We start from the raw sequence: 19,386 nt of genomic DNA, 5'->3' as shown, positions 1-19,386 counted from the left end.
TTTACAGTGCTAAACACTAGTGAGGGGGTGGTTGTGGTAAAGCCAACTCAACAGCTCCATTCTTGCCAACAGCAACTCTCTATTCCCTGCCGTGTGGGGTGGTCATGTCCTGTGTACTGCTGCTGAAGCTCATCTGAGCCTCCCGTGGACCAGTCTGGACACTTAACTGGTGAAATGCTATTGACTGTCTTTCAACAAAATTAGTTTCTAGTTGAGCTCTATGAACCAGCTCCCTTAAGGATCAGGCTTAAGAGAGCACATGGGATAGGGAGAGGCTGGGCCCTGCCAACAGCCCTAACCTTAAACTGGTTTCAGCAGCTGTGGAAGCATACCCTGGGGGATTTAATTAGTCTGTGGTAACTTGTTTGGAGCTGGTTGTGGTGGAGAAAATGATGCAACATGTTAACTGGGAAATCTTTTCTGCATGGCATATATGCAGGACCTGTTAGCTTCTTACAGGCCATTTGAGAAATTTAAATGTGTTTGTTCACAGCAATCTTCTGAGGGAGAGAAGTAATATCATCTCTATTTTATACATGGGGAGCAGGAGATCCAACGTGGCCATGCTTGAGGTCTTGAAAGAAACATTACAATGACATGATGAATTGAACTTGGGTTTTCTGAGCCTTGATCCTAATGCTTTACAAAGGGGCCATTCGGACAGTGACAGAACAGCTTGAATGTTTGTTGAAAGACCCCAAGAAATTTGCACTATGTGAAGAAATGGAGGCATGTGTAGCGTAGAATACATATTTTTTTTGAAGCAGCATTGATTCCTTAACTACTGCAATATGTAGTAGGAATGTATAATGTCCGACTTAGCCACAGAGGTCAGAACACAATAATCACTGATCTGACGTATATTTAACCTGCACTGATTGGGTTCACACTAGCTGCAATGAAATGCAGATGGGAATCTCACTGCAACGTAGACAGACTTCCTCAGCTACCAACTTCAGCACGGACTGGATTTTGCTCCTTTGCCCTTTCTTCTCCTTGACATTCTGCAAGAACAGCATTTTTGTGGTATTTGGTTAGAAAATGCTGGAAGGGCAGTAAATCTTGCTCCCGTTTTGAAGGCATTATAATTCTTGGGTGAAATATATGTTTGAAAAGTATGTGTGTTACTATTGTTAAAATAAAGATACTGTGGGGCCTCCCTCCAAGCCAGTGCTAGAATCGGTAGTTAAATGCATTTAACTGAAAAATAACTTGGCTTCCAACTCAATGTTCTCCCCTGCTCATGCTTTTTATTTATAAAAGCATTTAAGAAATTTTTAGGGGTTTTAGTATGTGGGCTGAGTAAGACATTTCACATCTGAGTGTGTCCTTAAGTGCTTTGGTAAAGCAGGGCTGCTGAATGTGCTGCTGCTGTAACTCTCCTTAGCTTCTGGCTATCCAAACAGTTCCTTTAAAGTTTGAATTTGTTAATCAAGAGTTTACATGTAGTATGTGTTGGCCAACACACTTCTGTGTTCGCCATTGTTCTTCATCCAAATTAATAGGCTCAAGTTCAGAGAGTCTGCGAAGCTAAATGAGGTGTGTGTCTTGGTGATGGCAGCTTAAGAAAATAAAAGAGCAGCTTTTAGGTACCCACAGATGGGCCAAATTAATTATTGGGCCACTTTAAAAGCTTGTCACTTTCATTTTTTTTAAATGCTGTGAGAAGTTTTATTGTTAATTTGGTCCACTGCACTGATTTCTAAAGGCATTCCTGGGCATGCAGTAGGAAACACTGATGAAATGACACAAAGTAAGTCTTGCTGCTTAGTTGTTGCTGTTGAGACAAATGCAAAGCAAATAAGGTTAATAAGGAATCCTCATAAATTTTTTTAGGAAGTATTTTAAAGGGTTATTTTAAGTATACTTAAGTATAAAGGTAGAATTGACCAGAAGCTAAACTTCCTTGTACTTAATTGAGTTTATTTTTTTTTAAATAAACTGCTGTTACAAATGGACAGCATACAGGAGTGTTTGGTTTGTATTGCTTTAACCCTACATGAAGTTCACACAGTGGACTCCAAAAGATCTGCTGGCTTAAATAAAGATGTTTTTAAGATGTTTTAGCTTTATGTTCCTTATCTGCAAAACCTTGATGTTTATTTAGAAGGGAAATAAAACTGGGTTTATAGTAACAGGATGAAAAGTGTAATTAAAGACTGTATATAAACAGGCTGAAAAAAACCTGAAACTGAGCAGCAACAGCACTCTCCTGAGTGCCTTGCCACAAGCATATTTATGAATGTCTGGACTTCCTGAGGACTCACAAAAGACCGTAAACAATACTATGTATGCTGTGTTACTGTAAAAATTCTGATGAAATATTTAGGAAAGCTGCAGTTGCCTTTTGGGATGAAGGGACAAGCCCATGCTCTGCTTTCCAGTTCCAGGTTTCCCCAGCCTGGCCAGGAGCTTGCCCGAGGGACCTGCGCTGAGCCTGGCTGGGCTGGCGGCTCTGCAGCGGCTGTGCAGCATCCGCATGGTGGCAGCCGTCGGTTGCGGTGCCGGCAGCGCGGGGCTGCGGGCAGCAGGTGGGGGACCGATGCAGGGCCGGTACCTAAGCTGTGCATCTTCCGTCACGGACTTACGGTCTTGTGTAGAAAGCTGCATGCAGAGCGATCGTAAGCCCAGTGAGGGAGAGCTTCCTTACATCGCTTAGAAACACGCTCACAAGCAAAATTTACAACCCTCAGTCCTTTTTTTTTTTTTCCCCTTATTTGCTTCAAGAAAAACAGATTAACAGAGAAGGATGTTCAGTGAAAACACGTTGAAGGCTTTGCAATTGCTAGTCGCTCAGTTTTGCTTTAACATTAGGGGGACTTTCAGCATGCTGGCAATGTGAATGTACATGTACTTCGATATGCTAAATGTTTTATACACTCAGTTCTCTTAAGTACGAAGTATTTACATGGTTTTCACAAGTCGTCTAAGTTTTGTTAGAATTGGGCCAAGGAATATATTTTCCATTTATTATGCCCCCAGACAGATCAGTCGTCAGAGCTTAACTTTTCTTCTCTCCATTTGCTGTGGCAGTAAATAGTAAAGGCTTTCTTCTAAAGATGAGTCTGTAAACTGCAGCGTTAGCATTACAATGATTTATGTAGAAAATTGCTTTAGCACTGTCAGAGGCCTTCAGAGAATAACGTGGCAGTCTTTCATATTTTAAAAAACCAGAAAAATCCAAGAAGCAGACTACAGCAAGATGCCTGTCTGAAACCTGGTTATCAGAAAGCTGGTTCTCCCTGCTGGGTGGTTCCCAGGTCTGGTGGAAACAAACATGAGTACGTCTCTCCCAGAGGCCCTGAGGTTTGCGGGCAGATGGTGTGGGTTTTTGTCATCTGCTCAGACTTCAAATTCTTCTGGGTCAGCTTACCATTTCTCTGAAAGGTCTTAAAATGACATCTGAAGGGTTTTGGATAGCCAAGACTAACTATATTTGTCTAAAGGCATAGTGATTTAGAGAGGGAAAGAAACCACTTGTTTTTTGGCTGCTGAAACCTTACTCAACTCATCTGTTGAATCTTGAGACAGTGTTCAAAAACTGGATTTTGCCTTTGGGGTCCATTATTCCTTTTTTTTTTTTTCATTGCTTGCTTGTTATTCCGTTGACTCTGAGTAATGAACAAGATATGAAGGGGTTTCTCTTAGCATTCAAACAGCACAATTAAGTCGGTTTCAAGATTGTATTTTTGTTTGTGTTGACCCTTTCAGTGACATGACCTGAAATCCTTTCTTCAAAGGTGACCTTAAAAGAAAAACCATCCATTAGGAGCATGTTTTCCATCTATTCATTGAACCATCCTATTTTTTTTGTTCCCCTTTTTACTTTGCACTACAATTACTTGTCCATATAAATTCTCAGACCTGGACTTTAACAAGGTACTTTTAGTTCTGTGTCCACCATAGCAAGCCCCTTTTTTCCTTTTTTTCAATGCTCTGGGCTGACTAGGATTAGATGAGCCATTTTATTAAGTTTGTGATCAGCAATGCTTCTGTCTTGGTGGTAAAGATAAATGGAAGAAATGTAAGTGGGTTTATCCTTTACAGGATTATGTTTCGGAGTACCGTAGATGCTGCTCCTTGAGAAGATAAGAAATGAGGAGGGCTGAATTTTTCTTATAGTCTGTTAAATCGATCATTTTTTAAATGGACTCTTATTTACAAGTGGCAGCTCAAAACTGTGGATGGATCTGTCTTATTTGGACTGTTCCAACAACTGGAGGGAAGAGAGAAATGCTTGGATAAAGAGACTTGAACTGCAGGGTGGCCAGGGAAGCTTGAAGTATAATACCCTGAACCTGCTTGAAGTTTGTGCTTCTCCTGTGGCTCTCGTACCTTACTTCATCTGAGGTTTTAGCCCGTGGACTGGAGGTTGTCTGGGGCCGAAATGGGATTTTGTTTAATTAGAGCAGAGTAAAGTACAGAGCCTTTCCCTTTCTTTCTCTTTTTTTTTTTTCTCTGGAGTGCAGAACTGATAAGTTTCCTAGTACACAATTGTGGTCTGGATCACTTGAGCAGAAGCTAAGTGTGACTCGTACCCAGCAGAAGAGTTATACAGATGTGAGTTCAGATCTCTGAATTCAGAGTTCAGAGGCACTCCCAACTCTGTGGCGTAGCCCTCCAAGTCCCCAGGATGGGCTGCTAGTACCAAACTGGGACTCTGAAACCAGGAAAGAGCATGTGTGCTCATATCTCTAGTCTTGACCTGAAAAGTAAACCTTCTGGTAACTGCGGTGACACTGCAGAGGGAGAAGTCTGTTCTTCCATCAACATAAGCTTTCACTTTCAGGGGTAAAACTTAATAACTTGAAATTGGGAACTTAATGAATGGAAGTTGCACGGCCACCAATGGGACCTCATTTTTTTCCTAGTAATTTCAGACTATTTGGTAGTAGGAAGATCTCTTTCCCATTAAGCTCTCTTAGTACTTCAAACCTGTCTCCATCTGCAGATAATTAGATGAGGTTTTTTAGTTTGATTTAAACTTTGTGGATTTTTATAAATGGTCTGTTAGAAGTATTGAACAGTCTTTTGATGAATTTGGGAATCAGCTTTTAAACCAAATGTATTAAAAATGATTACTCTTCATGTTTGTTTTCTTTTTTATATCTTGAAGAAACTTTGTGCAGTTTACGTAAGCAGTTTCCATTTCTTGGCAAATGTTGTGTGGTAGTCACTGGCTGCAGCGTGGGGCAGTTCAGCATTGGAGCAGGCTTCCCAAAGAGGTTGTGCAAGCTCCATCCTCAGAGGTATTCAAGAACTGGCTGGAGAAAGCCCTGAGCAACCTGGTCTGAGCAGCATATTGGACTAGAGACCTCCAAGTCTTGGGGACTGTACTCTTGTGATAAAGGTACATGATCAGCTCGTTAGAAACTTGAGGTTCTGTCCCCGACTTTCTGCCGAGCATCTTCCTCTGGCCTTAGGTTTTAAGAAGAAGCAATGTCCTTATGTGGCTTTGCCACATAGTGTACAGTGAAATTCACTTCCTATGAACTTTGGGATCCCCCACTTACAAATGGGGGTTAATTTAAACAGGATTATATTTATTAGAATAAGACGGGGCTTTTTTGAAGAGAAGCTTCGTGAAAGTGCAAGAGCTTAAAATGGATGCTGTAGTGTCAGGAATGTCCTCTGAGAGATTAATATTTAGGGTCGGAGGATGGTATCATGTGGAAGTTGCATTGCATCATTGCATCCACCCCTTCTTGGCTGATCAAGACAATAAATCTTTTCTGTGAGGCTGCAGGTAGCTGCCCTTCTGTTCCTCCTGATGTTCATGTAATAATGGCTATCATCAGGCAGTAGTGCTGTGTCTTGGCCTCAGGAATTGGACCTGCAAGCCATGAAAGCTGTGGTTTTGGAGCATCTTATATGCAGAACTTTCCATGCTGACAGTGTTGGTAAAAGGCAAAGACAAATTTCCCTTAATCACCTGCAATTTTATAGCTTTCTTTCAATATTGAGTGTTGATACAGTGAATTTTTCTGTCTGCTTGAAGAAACAAGCCTGTTTATTAATAGAACATGAATTTCTGTAGCTTATTACAGTGTTCTTTTAATTCTCTAGCCATATTTGTTGGAAATGCCTGAATTTGCTAGGAGGTCATTACTGAAAAGCATTAGCATGCCTTTGAATTTTTTTGTTTGTTCCTTCCTTGCTAACTAGAGGGGTTAGTCTGTTAAATGGTAGGTAGTTGAAAAAAAGATATATTGAGGTGGTGTGTTAAGGCATGCAAAGATGTACGGTGTGGGCTTAAACAGTTCTGAGAAAAAACCTTACAAGCAGCTCAGCCTGGAGAAGAGGCTTGAGCTAATGATTATTAATATTGTCTGTAGTAATAAATACAGACTAAGACAGATGTTTGGGATTTGTATGCTGCGTAGGCGTTTTGTAGAATAAGTTATGAAGTGACACTTATGTTCTTACAAGATTATATGCAAGTGTGTGTATACATTTGTGCAAATGAAGGTGGAAGTCAGATCAAGTTTCTCTATATGAGACTGTGTGAAATTAAGGGTATTCGCAAGTACCTTTATTTTTTCTAAAGACTAGTTTAAGGATAGCATTCAAAATACTGACCAAAAAAGAGTCAAAATGCCATCAAAACAATCTCCTGAAACAGATTTGGCAGTTGGATGAAAAATGCTTCAAATGGCATTTTAACCTCGTTCCATCATCACCAGGCAGCAGGACCGTGGGAGTTAATTGCCCCAGCCTATTCTTTGGCTCCTCGAGACGGCTCGTCTGTGGCATATGGACTCGGTATTTATGAAGGCTGGTGCCCTGACTCGTGGTGCCTGTTGGATTGAGCTGAGGTGTCTAAAGAGATTACTGTCTCCAGCTGTCCCTCCTGATGCTCTGCTGCAGGGTGTCTGGCAGAAGAGCTGATGGTGGTGTCAGGCGAATTCGGAGGCTTGGGTTGTTCATATGGCAGGATGTGTACTGGGGCACTCGGCCGGGCGGTGATTTGTTCTGAGAAATGGGACCTCTGGCAATGTGGTCAGCCGGAGACAGAAATGTCTTCAGCTGCTGCAGCTAAATCATGGAGGAATCATGAACTGGAACCTATGGATGGACTGCACTGTTCACAGTCCCAGTATTGATGGAGATTTCCTGTGCTGAGCTCTTTCGGGTATGTTTCTTCCCCTGCCTCTTCGGCTCTGTCGGCAGCTGCAGTGCCCAGTTTTGAAGAAACAGAATCCTTGTTGGTGTAGTAATAAATGTGGTGGCTTGAAAACAAGCTTGCAAGCTTTTCAGTGGCCTTATGTAGAAGGTACTTCAGTGTCTATCACAACTGCTTGAGTTCCTTCCTACTTAATGGTGTAATCCTGATAAGACGGTACTGCTGTGCCCGCGACCTTGCAACTTGTCATGGAGCAGGGTTTCCTACCTCAGACCTGCTCCTTATACAGCTTGGGCTGAGGCTGCTGCCTTCCTTTCTGGAAATGTTTCCCAAGCTTGAATGCAGAAAGAAGGCAGCTGAGTATGTTTGGAGACTTAAAACCTTTTCCACCTCAGTATTTCGTAACATTGAGGCTGTGTTCCTGCTGCTGTTAGAGCTGTTTGTAACCTACTGTGTCTCAGCCCAGCTGGGAGAAATGGCAGATCCTGGTTTTCAAATATAGATAGGTTACCCGAAATATTACAGCAGGCAGACTGATAATTTGGCTTGAATTTTAAATAGTGTCGTAAGAAACATTCTGCACTTAACTGTTGGCATTTTTAGTTAACGTTTCCCTACTCTAGCTTATTTAAAATGGTGTTTGTGGAAAAACTGAATGTAATCCTCATTAACTTGCACGGTAGTTGTTTGCAATGGCTTTGGCTCATTGTGCTTCTGTGTATCTGGCATATAAACCCTGGGATTGTCGTCATCTTCTCTTCAGCATGCAGAAGAGCATCGCCTAGCAGTAAAGTGGCTTTTCATCAATACGCTTTATGTTCGGTTGCTTGCAAAACTCAGTAGTTCCCTATAGGTTTTCTCATCATTAGTGCTAATTAAGTCAGGTTCCCCTGAATACGTATGTGAAAAAAAGTTATGCAGTAGAATGGGATGTCTCTAGCTGTAGAGTCTTACAGCCAAGGCTGGAAGTCTGCTATGGCTTTCTGGGAGATTTTGGGTTGTATTTAGAGGAGATTAGGTTCAGGGTCACTTCCCCTTGCTCCCCCCCACCCCCAAAGTAGAGAGGATCCTGGTTCTGAAAGTTGAGCTATTGCAGCAAGCATAATTAACCTCTTGTAGCATGGTATATTCTCTCATGGGGTTCACAAAAAGAATGACTCTGTTTTATCTAGCGATGACAAAGCATGAAAGTAGCTCTGTTGGTTTTGATTTCAGAGTTGTAAGATGGAACTAAGCCCACCAAACCTCCTTGATTCAGATTTAATATTCTCCTTTAAACAAGCTCTTTATGGAATAAGAGTATTGCTAAGTGGTCTTTGTTAGAAATGATGGCGTTTCATTACACTTAAAAGGATTTTTGTAAGCATGAGGTGGGCCTGGAACTAGGTCTAATGACATTACTTTGTCATAGTAGTACCTTTTTATGCCTTTCTTCAAACGGAGCAAAATAACTCCAGGCTACTGTGGCTGCAAGAAAGAAGCTGAAAGTGTGACTGCAGCATGACTGGTGCAATAATGTCTTCCTAAGGGTGCCCGGAGCTGGGGGACCGTCCTTCTCTGAGCAGTGCTCAGATGAACTGTTGCTTCGATGAACTGTTACAACGCCCTTCCCTGTCTTTCCCATCTGGGGGGGGGGAAGATAATCAACACACAGAGCTGACTTTCTAGTGTCTTCTTTTTATGTTTTAAATAGAGGTTTGTTTAGGGGGAGTGTATTCCCATCAGATATTTGAAGCCTGGGGGGCGGCGGTACGCAGGGTGCTTTCAACAGCAGCTGGTGCTGCTGAACCTGGAGCTGGAATATCCCAAACAACTCCAAGGAATGGGATCAAACTGAAATAGCTTGGGGTCCTTTGTCCCGTGATTTTCATTAGACTTGAATGTGATCCATTGAGAGGCCACAATTAGAGTAGCCAAGACAACTTTACCTTGATTAGAGGACAAATCTGGCAATTTTCTGGTAATCTGGGGGTCACATCTAACGCAAATTAATGTGATTCTTAGGGATGAAGGTGTTTGCTCTCTGACAGGATGCATTTAAGTGGAGTCTCGTTTATACAATTGATTTATCTATCCATATAGCAGTCTAGAGAATTGAAGGGTTTTTCTCTAAGTGGTCCTTCCTGAGTAGAGATTGCAATAACCTGTCTGGGATTGTGGTATGCTTGCTCAGTTTATATTTTGGAAAATGTTTAGCAGCACAGGGGTTTGAATGGGGGAATATGTTCAACCAGTGGTGGTCTATCCTTGTCCCTGTGGCACAGGTTAAGGACTTTGGAATAGCAGCAGTGACCTCATTTAGGTGGTGCTTTGGAGTAAGGAGTAACTAATGCAATTGTTGCTGTATTAAAAACAGTAAAAAAAAAAGTCCAACATTTTTAATTTCAGCCACTCGCAGCTTTAGCAAAACAGTCTTTTGATACTGAAACTTAATATGCTTTGTCTCAGTAGCCTTTGTTTTTATATGTGACAAAATACAGACTTTGAGCTGATGGAGCGCAAAATCTGAGCGCTGTAATAGCAGCTTCCTGTGCCTGAATATAGCTGTGTTTTTAAAAACTACAAATTAGTATGCTAGTGCATGCTTAGTGACACTAATTACTTTGCCTTAAAATATCAGTCTGCTGTAAAAAGTCTCTCAGGTATGTGATATTAATACCAATTTCTGTATTGGTCCCAGGTGCTGAACAGTCTGCAGTGGTGGTCATGGTGTTGGATTGTAACCTAAATTTCTAATCTTTGACTTCGATGCCTCAAAATGGGCATTGGAAATAGGCAACCAGGCTATAAGACGGTGGGACCTGGGAGTGTTAGAAGTGATATCCCTCGGAGGCCAGGGAGTGGAAGCACGAAGTGAGAAAGACTTTAAGGAAATGTAAGTGAAGAGCAAAAGCTGCTGTTCTCTCTCCTTCCTCCCACCAATTAAGTCCCCCAAAACTAAAACCAGTATATCCATGTTGCAATTAAATATGGGGCCACAGCAAGATAGGAGTTGGGGTTAGAGATACAGAAATAGAAACAGCATCATGTTAGGTAGAAGTAGAATTGAAAGGCTTTGGTATATTCAGGGAGGAAAGTGTGTGTGTGTGTGTGTATATATAGTCCCATGAGAAGGCCTGAGTCATCTACTTTGTGGAAATGGCAACTCCTACAGTCACAGATGTCGTTACCAAGTCACAGCTGAGGCATTTATGATTATAGTAGCAATTGTAGAGTGTGTGTGTGTATGGAAAGGGGAGAGGAGCAGTTGGCTGCAGACCTTTAATTGTAACTAGTGATGCGGTTAAAGGCAAACGCAGTCAGATGCAACCCCCCCCTTCTCCTGATTTGAAGGTGTAGATATAGCACGTACCCATTTCTCACGGAAGCTCGCTGGGCTAGGTGCCCTTCCAGTCTGACCCCTGGGCATTTCAAACTGCAATTTCAAGTACAGTGTGAGCTGCCCCAGGGGTTGGTTTGGAGGCCACCTAGCCCCATGCTGTCCCTGCAGAAGACCACAGAGCATGCCAACCTCGTCACTGCTTGTAGAGTTGTTGTCTTGCAGCCTCCCAGCATCCACAGTCATTACACTGGGGATACTAAAAGGTATATCCATATTTATTTCTGTTAATATCTGGTATGGACCGGTTGTTCATGGATTACTGTTGTCAGGTTCACTCTGCCACCATCATGTCTTGTAGGAGTAAGTACCTGGAGTGTGTGTGTGTGGTTTTTAAAGTGTGACTGGGAGGGGGAAACCCTCATCTGTCCCAAATCAATCTTCTGGTGTAGTGCCTCCTAGTTCTAGTGTGGAGTGACTTGTTGAACACCAGTCTTGCTGTCGCCTTGTTCATAACCCTTATGGTAAGACAGCTGCTCCATTCCTTTAATCAATTTAGTTGCCCATCTGTATGTATTCTCTTAACTCCAGTGCATCCTCCTGGGATGTGGAGAACAACTGCACGCACCATCAGGATGCGAATGTAGCAAGGCTTTATACAATGGCAGAACTAGTAAATACTCATTCTTTACTCTTTCCCCACTGGTCTACCCTCAACACCAACCCAAGCTTCCAGACATATTTCAGAAGCAATTTATTTTGTAATTCTATCTGTTAGCTACGAGTGCTCTCCAAGGTCGTAGTTTTTAGCATTAAAATAAAGCAATTGATTTAGAATCTCACAGATTGAACATAAAGATAAGCAGCAGAGAAACCAGAACCCTTGAGAATGTGTTTACTTTCTAGCAGCTTTTAGTGGTATTTCCATAGGACACTGGTCATTAACTTCTTAGGAAAAAGAAAACAGTGACTTGGGAATGGGAGATGTCTCTCTTCTATTTTCCCTAGAACAAAACAATCAGTTCCTTTCAATTTGATTTTTATAAGTAAATTCTGTTGCACATATTTATAAATCTTACTCAAATATCCAGGAGTTTTTGTGTCCCCAAAAGATTCCTTATAAAAATTCAGCTAGTTTTTGTTGGTCAGAAATGTGAAGTTTAAAAGTAAGTTAAAAAAAAAAAAGGAGCAATTGCTAATTTTTCTAACATGCACATCTTTGAGGAGCAAGGACCACTGCTAGTCCACAAGAGAACTTCACTGGATGTTCAAATGATCTAAAATATGGCTTACCTCCAGTGCTTCCTTAAAAAAAAAATGAAAATAGTGTCTGAACTGGTCTCCTCTAGAGGTTGCTTCATGCTAGGACTGAGGTAGGTTTGTAGCACACATAGACAGTTGGTGCTCCATCTGCCCTCTGAGAAGGTGAAAACATTCATTGTCAGTCCCATGTTAAGTCTATTTAAAATAGTGCTACCAAAACACTTTGCTCTTATTTTAGTAGGACGTTAATAGCCATTGCATGCACGTTTTATGTGTTGCTTTGGCTCGCTGGTGGCTCTGTGCCTCTCACCGCTATGTGCAGTGGGTGCTGTTGTCTAGCTGGTTTATCTCTTGACTCGATGGCCTCTTTGACAAAAAGGGTAACGTATTTCCTATTACTCTATTGCGTGTTACCATTGTGCTAATGACTAATTCACTTTGACTGTAGAAATGTATCACCTGCAAACCAGAATGTTGTTCTTCAGAGCTAGCCCTGTTTTGTCTTTCGACAAAATAAAACTAAGTTCTCTTGCAAATTTTCATGTAGATAAGCTTGTGTATAAGCAAGTGTTATGTTGACACAAAGACTTCAAGGAGTGACAGGAATACCATTGAGCTAGTTAACTGCAAATAAGCCTTGCTTAGTACTAAATGTATTTAGAAGACTTGTAGGAAAAATCATGAAAATAACTGTTGCTATGCAAGTGGGCTGTTTCTCCTAATCCTGATTAGTCCAGGAGGAAGCAGAGCTTTGCCATATTAGGAATAGTTTTATATGGTAAATAATCCACTTGATTAGCTACTTAGATTGTTCATATTTTTCTTTGTAAATTGCTTACTAAAAGCTGACTGGCAGAAAGTGAGAACACTTGTTGTACCAGGACTGTGCATAGGTGATGGAGGCCAAGGTGCAAGTATGTGTTAGGCTTGCTGTGTTGGGTCTGCCTGCCTCTCTCACAGCCAACGAACATCTGTACAGGTGGTGGTTTATTTCTGCATCCGTTTTCTCCCTGCAGTGTCTTTGATGCTGTTTGAAGGTCACAGGTCTGACAATCAATTTCATTGATTGATGCTTTTTATTAATTTTTTTAATGATGTGTTAACTTTTATAGACATATTGAAATACTCATTTGTTATGTCTACAGCATGTCTCTATTTAAAAAAAAAATTGAATTAATGCTAGAGAAGCAAACCCACCCCAGGTGAGAGAGCTTCTATTCTGTTCTAATAACTTGGCTTTTTACCAGACATTGTAATACATTGTTTTTTTTTCCTTCAGCAGAAGGCTAAGGGTATAAATTGAATCCAAGTAGATGAATCGCTGCCATCAGTTTAGTTGCGCTTTACCTGAATCCACAGGGCAGCGAGCAGGAGCTGAGACAGCGGTTCAATTAAGATTGTGGTACAAGTAAATCCATTGTATTGTTATAGAGGCTTTCAATTATAAAATTCTTCCATAGAATAGGGTGAGCTGACAAGACAGGCCTGAATGGTGCTTTCGTCCTGTTTGTATAAAAAGTGATTAGACTAGGGTAGATCTGGGGCGGGGGGAGAGCAGTCTGGCTGCTTAGATGACTTCTTTCCCTCTCCTGTTGTATTTAAATAGATGCATGCTTGCTTTATTCCCCAGCCATAAGCATGTTTCTTTTCTTTGCCTTTTGGAGGCTTGCGACTTTGCAGGCTTGACCCAACTAGCTTGTGTCTTCTCTAGCAAGCAAGCGGTTGTGAGTGGGATCATCTCCTGCCACTGCTTCGGAGAAGTTTAGGTGCCTGAGTTAAAAGGCCAAGTCGCAAGCTGTTTCATTGAATTATTTTATACCGTCAGACTGCATATCAACAATCCTTACCATAGTTCAAAAATAACTTGATATCTCCTTTACAAGGACTTGAAAACTCGGTTGGCATTTAAATTTATCTTCCCTTGAAAGCATTGCACTGCCTTCGACTTCTCAACTATGTTGAGGGGTAGAAAACTCTAGCTGTTTTAGCTACGGGGGCAGCCTAAAGAGCCCTCTCTCTTCTTGTAATTGGTTTAGTGCTTTCTAATTGTAGAAAGGTACCTTAAATACCCTTGCTCTCAGGATTTTTCATGCTATATGAATGTGAAATCAGTGTAAACTGTTTTCTCTGCTGCCATTCAGAACTTGCTGCCTGGTTCACAAATGCTCTGGCTTCTTGGAAAAAAAAGTGATAGGGACAGCAGAGTTTGAAATTAATTACTGAGTGGAAGAATCCCAAAAGAGGCCTCTCAAACTAGTACATTGATTGCTTAGTCAAGAGACTTGAGGAGAGCTGGTTACTGATCATAGAAACCTGGAGACTGAGGGCAAATGCTACCTCCAAACCCTTTCTCGGAGGAGTAGCAAACTGGTATCTTGCTGAGGCTGATGCCCCTGAAAGGAGGTAGGTGTATGTGCACATCCACCCTGCCCTGCCTGCAGTGACATGGGCAGCAGGCAGGCAGGAGCTCCTAGGAAGCAGACATCTAGCAGTCAGGGAAGTAAACCTAATAGATTTCTCTCGAGCCCTTCCAAGCTGCGAAGGTAGCAATGACATTAGCTGTTTATAACTGGCTGCCTGCCTTTCTCTGAGATGTATTTCATGTACAACCTCAGGCTTTTCTCATTTGCAGCTTAACTTTGTTATAAGGTGACTGCTTTTACTTCCAACTTCATTGATATCTATTACAAACTTGCCCTGCAGTTCAAGAAAGAAGGTGCCTCGGTTTCCATGAGCAACCTGAAGTGGAAGTCATAGCGTGCACGGTTTTTACAGTACTGATGATATATGTTTCAACCCTCTGTTGTCACTCGGGGAATTTAGAAGGTTTTTTTCCCACAAATACTGGTTTACTCTGCTTTAACACTTCAGAGTTCACCAAGCTGCTGTATATAGGATCTAAGGGATGCAGCAGTGCAGCCGAAAAATCAATGGGCAGTCATCCTGTAGCACGTTGTTCATAGAGCGTACAGCTGAATATTAAGCATGTTTCCAGGGCGAGCTGTCAGCCTTGACGTTTGGGTACTGTGCAATGTAGATGGTGTAGCTGAACTGGAAAACCTCTAGAGCATCTGAACAAAGATCCTGGCTGCGGGAGGGAGACTGTGCCTACCACACGAAGTCCGTTTCGGTAAATGGAGATGTGGGTGTGTATGGAGGGGATTAGAAAATGGTGCCTGAGAGCAAGAACTCCGCGCTGCTGGCGTGTGTGCCAGACCTGAGGAAGGTGTTCTGAACGGGGTATTTGCTAACTGCAGATTGTGATTCTCAGCTCCGCCATGCCAAGACATTTAGGTGGTAAAATACCCTGCTGGTAAGAACATGTGTTGTGTTACAGAGTTCTCAACCTATGCTTTTATTCCTCAGTATTGAGTTCGACCGAGACTGTGACTACTTTGCCATCGCTGGGGTGACAAAGAAGATTAAAGTCTATGAGTATGGTACAGTCATTCAGGACGCGGTGGATATTCACTACCCTGAGAATGAAATGACCTGTAATTCCAAAATCAGGTAGGCATTGACTTTGCATTTGAACTCAGAGGGCCTTTTCCATTTGCTTGTTTATGTGCGGTAGTTGTTTTGCTTTCTTTATCCATTGTGGGAATGGGAGGGGAAAGGAGGAAAGCAGGAGCCGATGGAGAGCTTGCTTTGAACTCTGGGTGGGATTGGGTGGCACAAGCACTGTTACTTGTGTATGCTGGGCTCATCCAAGGTAATAGCAGGCCCACATATGTGGAGGAGAAAGGGGGACATAGGGTAGTGAACTGCTTTTGTGTTTCTTGCAAATGCCGTTGGATACCTACTCGGTTAAAAGGAGAGTAAAAGCGGAGTAGTGGATATGCTCCAGGTAAAGTCTTAGACCAGTTCTTCATAATAGCCACCGATTCCTTCATGCTCTCTTCTGTTCATCAACCAGATCCTTTCCATTCTGCTGAGAGGCTGCTAGTCCTCAGGAAAAGTGCCTCATTTGCACCTTCTGCCTATGAATTTGTTTGCCTGAAGTACTGTTCTGCTGGGCCTCATAATATCAAGCTCTTGGGAAAAGACGTTGCTTGATTTTTGCTTTGTGCTGCTATCATTACTGTCAACCTATTTTTTTTATCTTTTTAGATGACTTAAAAGAAAGAAATATAAACCACCATGTCAGAACTTAGATTGAAAGAATCTGACTAATGTAACTTAAAAATCCTAATTCAAAAATTCTCTTAAAACTCAAAAGTAAATAATACAAGCAATTAAACCAATTCAGTATTATAATACAAGTCTTCAGCATGTCTGAACTCATTTGTTTTTATTTGGTACTCTACATTTTAAAAACAGTAAAGCACCCACAAAAGTGTAAGTAATAAATTTCTACAAAATCTACAGTCCATCTTCTACAAAAACAAAATGTTGTGCAACAAGATTAATAATGTTTGCAAGCCTACTTTATAGCCTGAGTGTCACACTTGGTTTTGTAGTTGACACGTTTCTTAAGATAGATCAGTCACTCCTGTATCTCATTTTGATTATTCTTGGGAATTGTGTAACACTATTTTATGAAGGAAAAGACAAATGCAACTGTCTCTGGGATTGGCTTTCAAGATGGGTAAAAACAGTCAGAGAGGGATTTGTATTGATAAGCCATACTGATTATGGAGCTTGTGTTTTGCTGGACTTGTGAAACGTTCAGCATTTTTGCCTGAGTCATAGCAGAGTTCACACTGTTCAGCTTCATTATTCTGGAGAGAAGAGCAGACTGATAGGAGAATTATCTAGCAGTCGATTAATACCTTTTGCCTTAATTAGAAGGGGAAAAGCAATGTGTGTTGGGTATTTCTCAGTCTGTCTGAGAACTTCCAGACTTGCTACTTCAAATTTGACAGGAATCTACCCCAACGATCCTGCCAGCCATTAGGTAATTGTTTGTTCTCCCTTCTCCGGCAGCCACTGGTGAGGAGAGCTGTGTTAGTGCCTTCAGTGATGTTACTCTTGTCAGCTTTTGTGCTCCAGACACTGCTTGCATTCAAGATTTCTCTCTTTCTCAAATTTCATGCATATATACATTATATATATATGACGATGCTAAATGCTTTGTCCTCTGACACTCTGTGCCTCAGCGGAGGTAGACAGAGTCCTCTTCTTTCATTTCCTTGCCCTAGTTTCTCTCATTCCTCTGACAAAATGCATTTTTTCCCATTGGCACGTCCACATTATATCAACCTTCTTTCAGCATGTGGGTGCTTTTGGCTTTGACAAATAAAGTTAGGCTGTCAATCGAATGCATCCTTGCTATATCCATTAGTTGTGCTGCCAGTCACTGGTGCTGGGGCTTGCCGGCGCAGTGTCGAGCAGCATAATAACTTGCTGTTCTGAAGTGGCATAGCTTGAGGAAGAAGTTATATATGAAGGCTGTAATTTCATTACGGAATATTGCAGTATGCTGAAAATGTGCCTGTATTATAATAAAAAAAATCTAAACAAGTGGAGCCTGCTTTTTGTAAAAAGCCTTGGCTTGAAGCTGTTGATCTTAATTTGGGTGGAGGTGCAGCTTCTTCCAGAGGCTTACTCTACCTGCTAGTGCCCTTTCTGATATCGAAGACAGACTTATTTCTGCTGTGGCACACGTGTGGTACCTCTCTTCCCAGCAGAGATGCCGGTGTCTGTGTGCAGACGGGATTTGGTGACATGTCTCTTCTGCTGAAGCTGGCGTGTGACACTGGCAGGGCTCGTAACATCCCTTCCGTCCTCGCGCGGCACCAGAGCTGTCTGTCCGCAGGCGCTTTGGCTTTCCAAAGACATGTCATGTGAAGCTCACCCTAAATTGATCCTGGTTAACCTTGTTCAGAGTGATGATGCTGGAACATAAATCGTTAGCGGTTACGTTGGTGACTCAGCTTTCGGAAGAGCAGCGGCTCTGATGGGCTTTTATAAAAGCAGACAGGTGACAGCATTTGTGAGGACTCGTGTCTGGCCAAGAGCAAGTCTGCTGGCCTGGAGCAGCTGCGGGAAGGGAAGCCCTTGCCTGGGACGGGGCTGGCACCAGCCCAGCCCTGCTCTGCCGTGTGCCAGCTGGGCGCCTGCTGAAAGGTTGAGCTTCATGCCAGCAGTAATTGATTGTAGGCTTTTCTGGAGCAGAGCCCTGGTACCAGCTGTAGCTGAGTCTTTCTTCCTCTTTTCCAACCCCCTTTTTTACGCCCACCTGCTTCTTAAATACATTCTTTTTTCATCATCTGCTGAGCTTTCTCATCCCTATTTTTAAGAACGGGGAGGAAGTCGGTGTGTCGAGTTTCTGGTAAATGTGCATCGCGTCCCCCGGGAACGACAGTGGCATAAGCTTCCAGGAAAAACACAAGATGACACATAAATCCTCATAAAAATCCCATTTACAGATTCATAGCTTCAGTACAAGAAACAAATCCTGGCATTGTGTAGTAGCTATAAACAGCACCCTGTGAGCTAATTATGACTTGCTGTGTCCCTAGCTATGGCAGACAATCTGCAGTTCCCTCTGTGCAGGAGGAGATGGGAAAGGGTGAGAAGAGGATGAACGGCTAGCAGCGAGCCACAGCTCTTCTCTGATTTATTCAAGAGGCAGATTTGTTGTTTTGCCATAGGTTGCAGGGGGAGAAAAATAAGGAGCTCTAGCGTTCAGGTAAAAGAATTGGCTTTAGGCCTTGTTAATCTACAATAGGTGATGTGCAAGTGTGGTTAGGTAAACACGCTTTTGAAATTCATGTTTAGTATTCTGCATGCTCACCACTGTGTTTGCAGCATCTGTACTTCAGTGATAGATGTTACCACAAACCTCCAAAATCAGCTGCATCTGTTTAGTCAACTGCAGTAAAAGCAAAGCATCAGTAGGCTCTCCTTTTTTTAGGAGGCTGCTAGTATTTTATTGTTTTCATTTTTCGGTATCAATAAATCAAATGTGTGATTGCTCTATCCTAATAGCAGTTCATGGGCATATTGCTGTCAGTTTTTAAAATGGCAGTCAGTTCTCGCTATTAAGTTTAAATTAAGCAAAAACTTGCCGTATGGTGTTTTTAATCTTAAAATCCTTGCTATTTGGAGAGGTATGAGCTCTCTTTATGCTGAAAAACCTCACGAGTGGTTGTGTTAGATGCCCATATTGCCAGTGCAGAAAACACTTGACACTAAACAGGTTATAAGGAAATATCCGTTCAACTTTCATTAATTCCAGTTTTCAGAGTAACTGCTTCACTTTGCAATACGGTGAAGTTTTTCTTTAAAAGTATTTGTCTCGTAACTGTACTAGAGGTTTTCTTTGGATCGATTAGAAAAAAGTTTTCTTTAAAACATTCATAATGGTAATGTAATTCTGTATGTCTCTGAAGTATTTGGTTAGTGTTGTTATTCACATGCATGTTCCTTGCAGTAATAGATCACTCCCTTAAAAACATTTCAGTCCTAAAACTACTGGACAGCGGTTGACTAACGGTAATAGACTGGATCTGAAGCACTTGGCACTGGAAGCAGGTCAGACCACAGCAGTTTGTGCCTTATTAAAAGCTTTAACTCTGTTTAACTCTCACTGCCAGAGGGGCGGTTGACACTGGGTAACTTGATCCTGGATTTGAGACATTTCAGCTGTAAAAATACTGGCTCATGAAAGAAACATCAGTGTGACTGAACAACGCTAACCAAGCTGGCCCACTTGTGTCTCCGAATAAAATGAAGG

The 19,386-nt window shown here is 42.0% G+C and overlaps 1 protein-coding gene across 1 annotated transcript in view; it reads left to right on the top strand.

Annotated features, from left to right (window-relative positions):
* The window catches only part of COP1 (COP1 E3 ubiquitin ligase), a 128,377-nt gene that overhangs the window by 39,913 nt on the left and 69,078 nt on the right, over window positions 1-19,386 (top strand). Inside the window, 1 exon segment of the mRNA XM_050900833.1 lies at window positions 15,072-15,215. Coding sequence (XP_050756790.1) covers window positions 15,072-15,215 — 144 coding nt within the window.

Source organism: Gymnogyps californianus, chromosome 8, assembly GCF_018139145.2.
Source record: "Gymnogyps californianus isolate 813 chromosome 8, ASM1813914v2, whole genome shotgun sequence".
NCBI lineage: Eukaryota > Metazoa > Chordata > Aves > Accipitriformes > Cathartidae > Gymnogyps > Gymnogyps californianus.
This window is presented reverse-complemented; position numbering and strand designations above follow the sequence as displayed.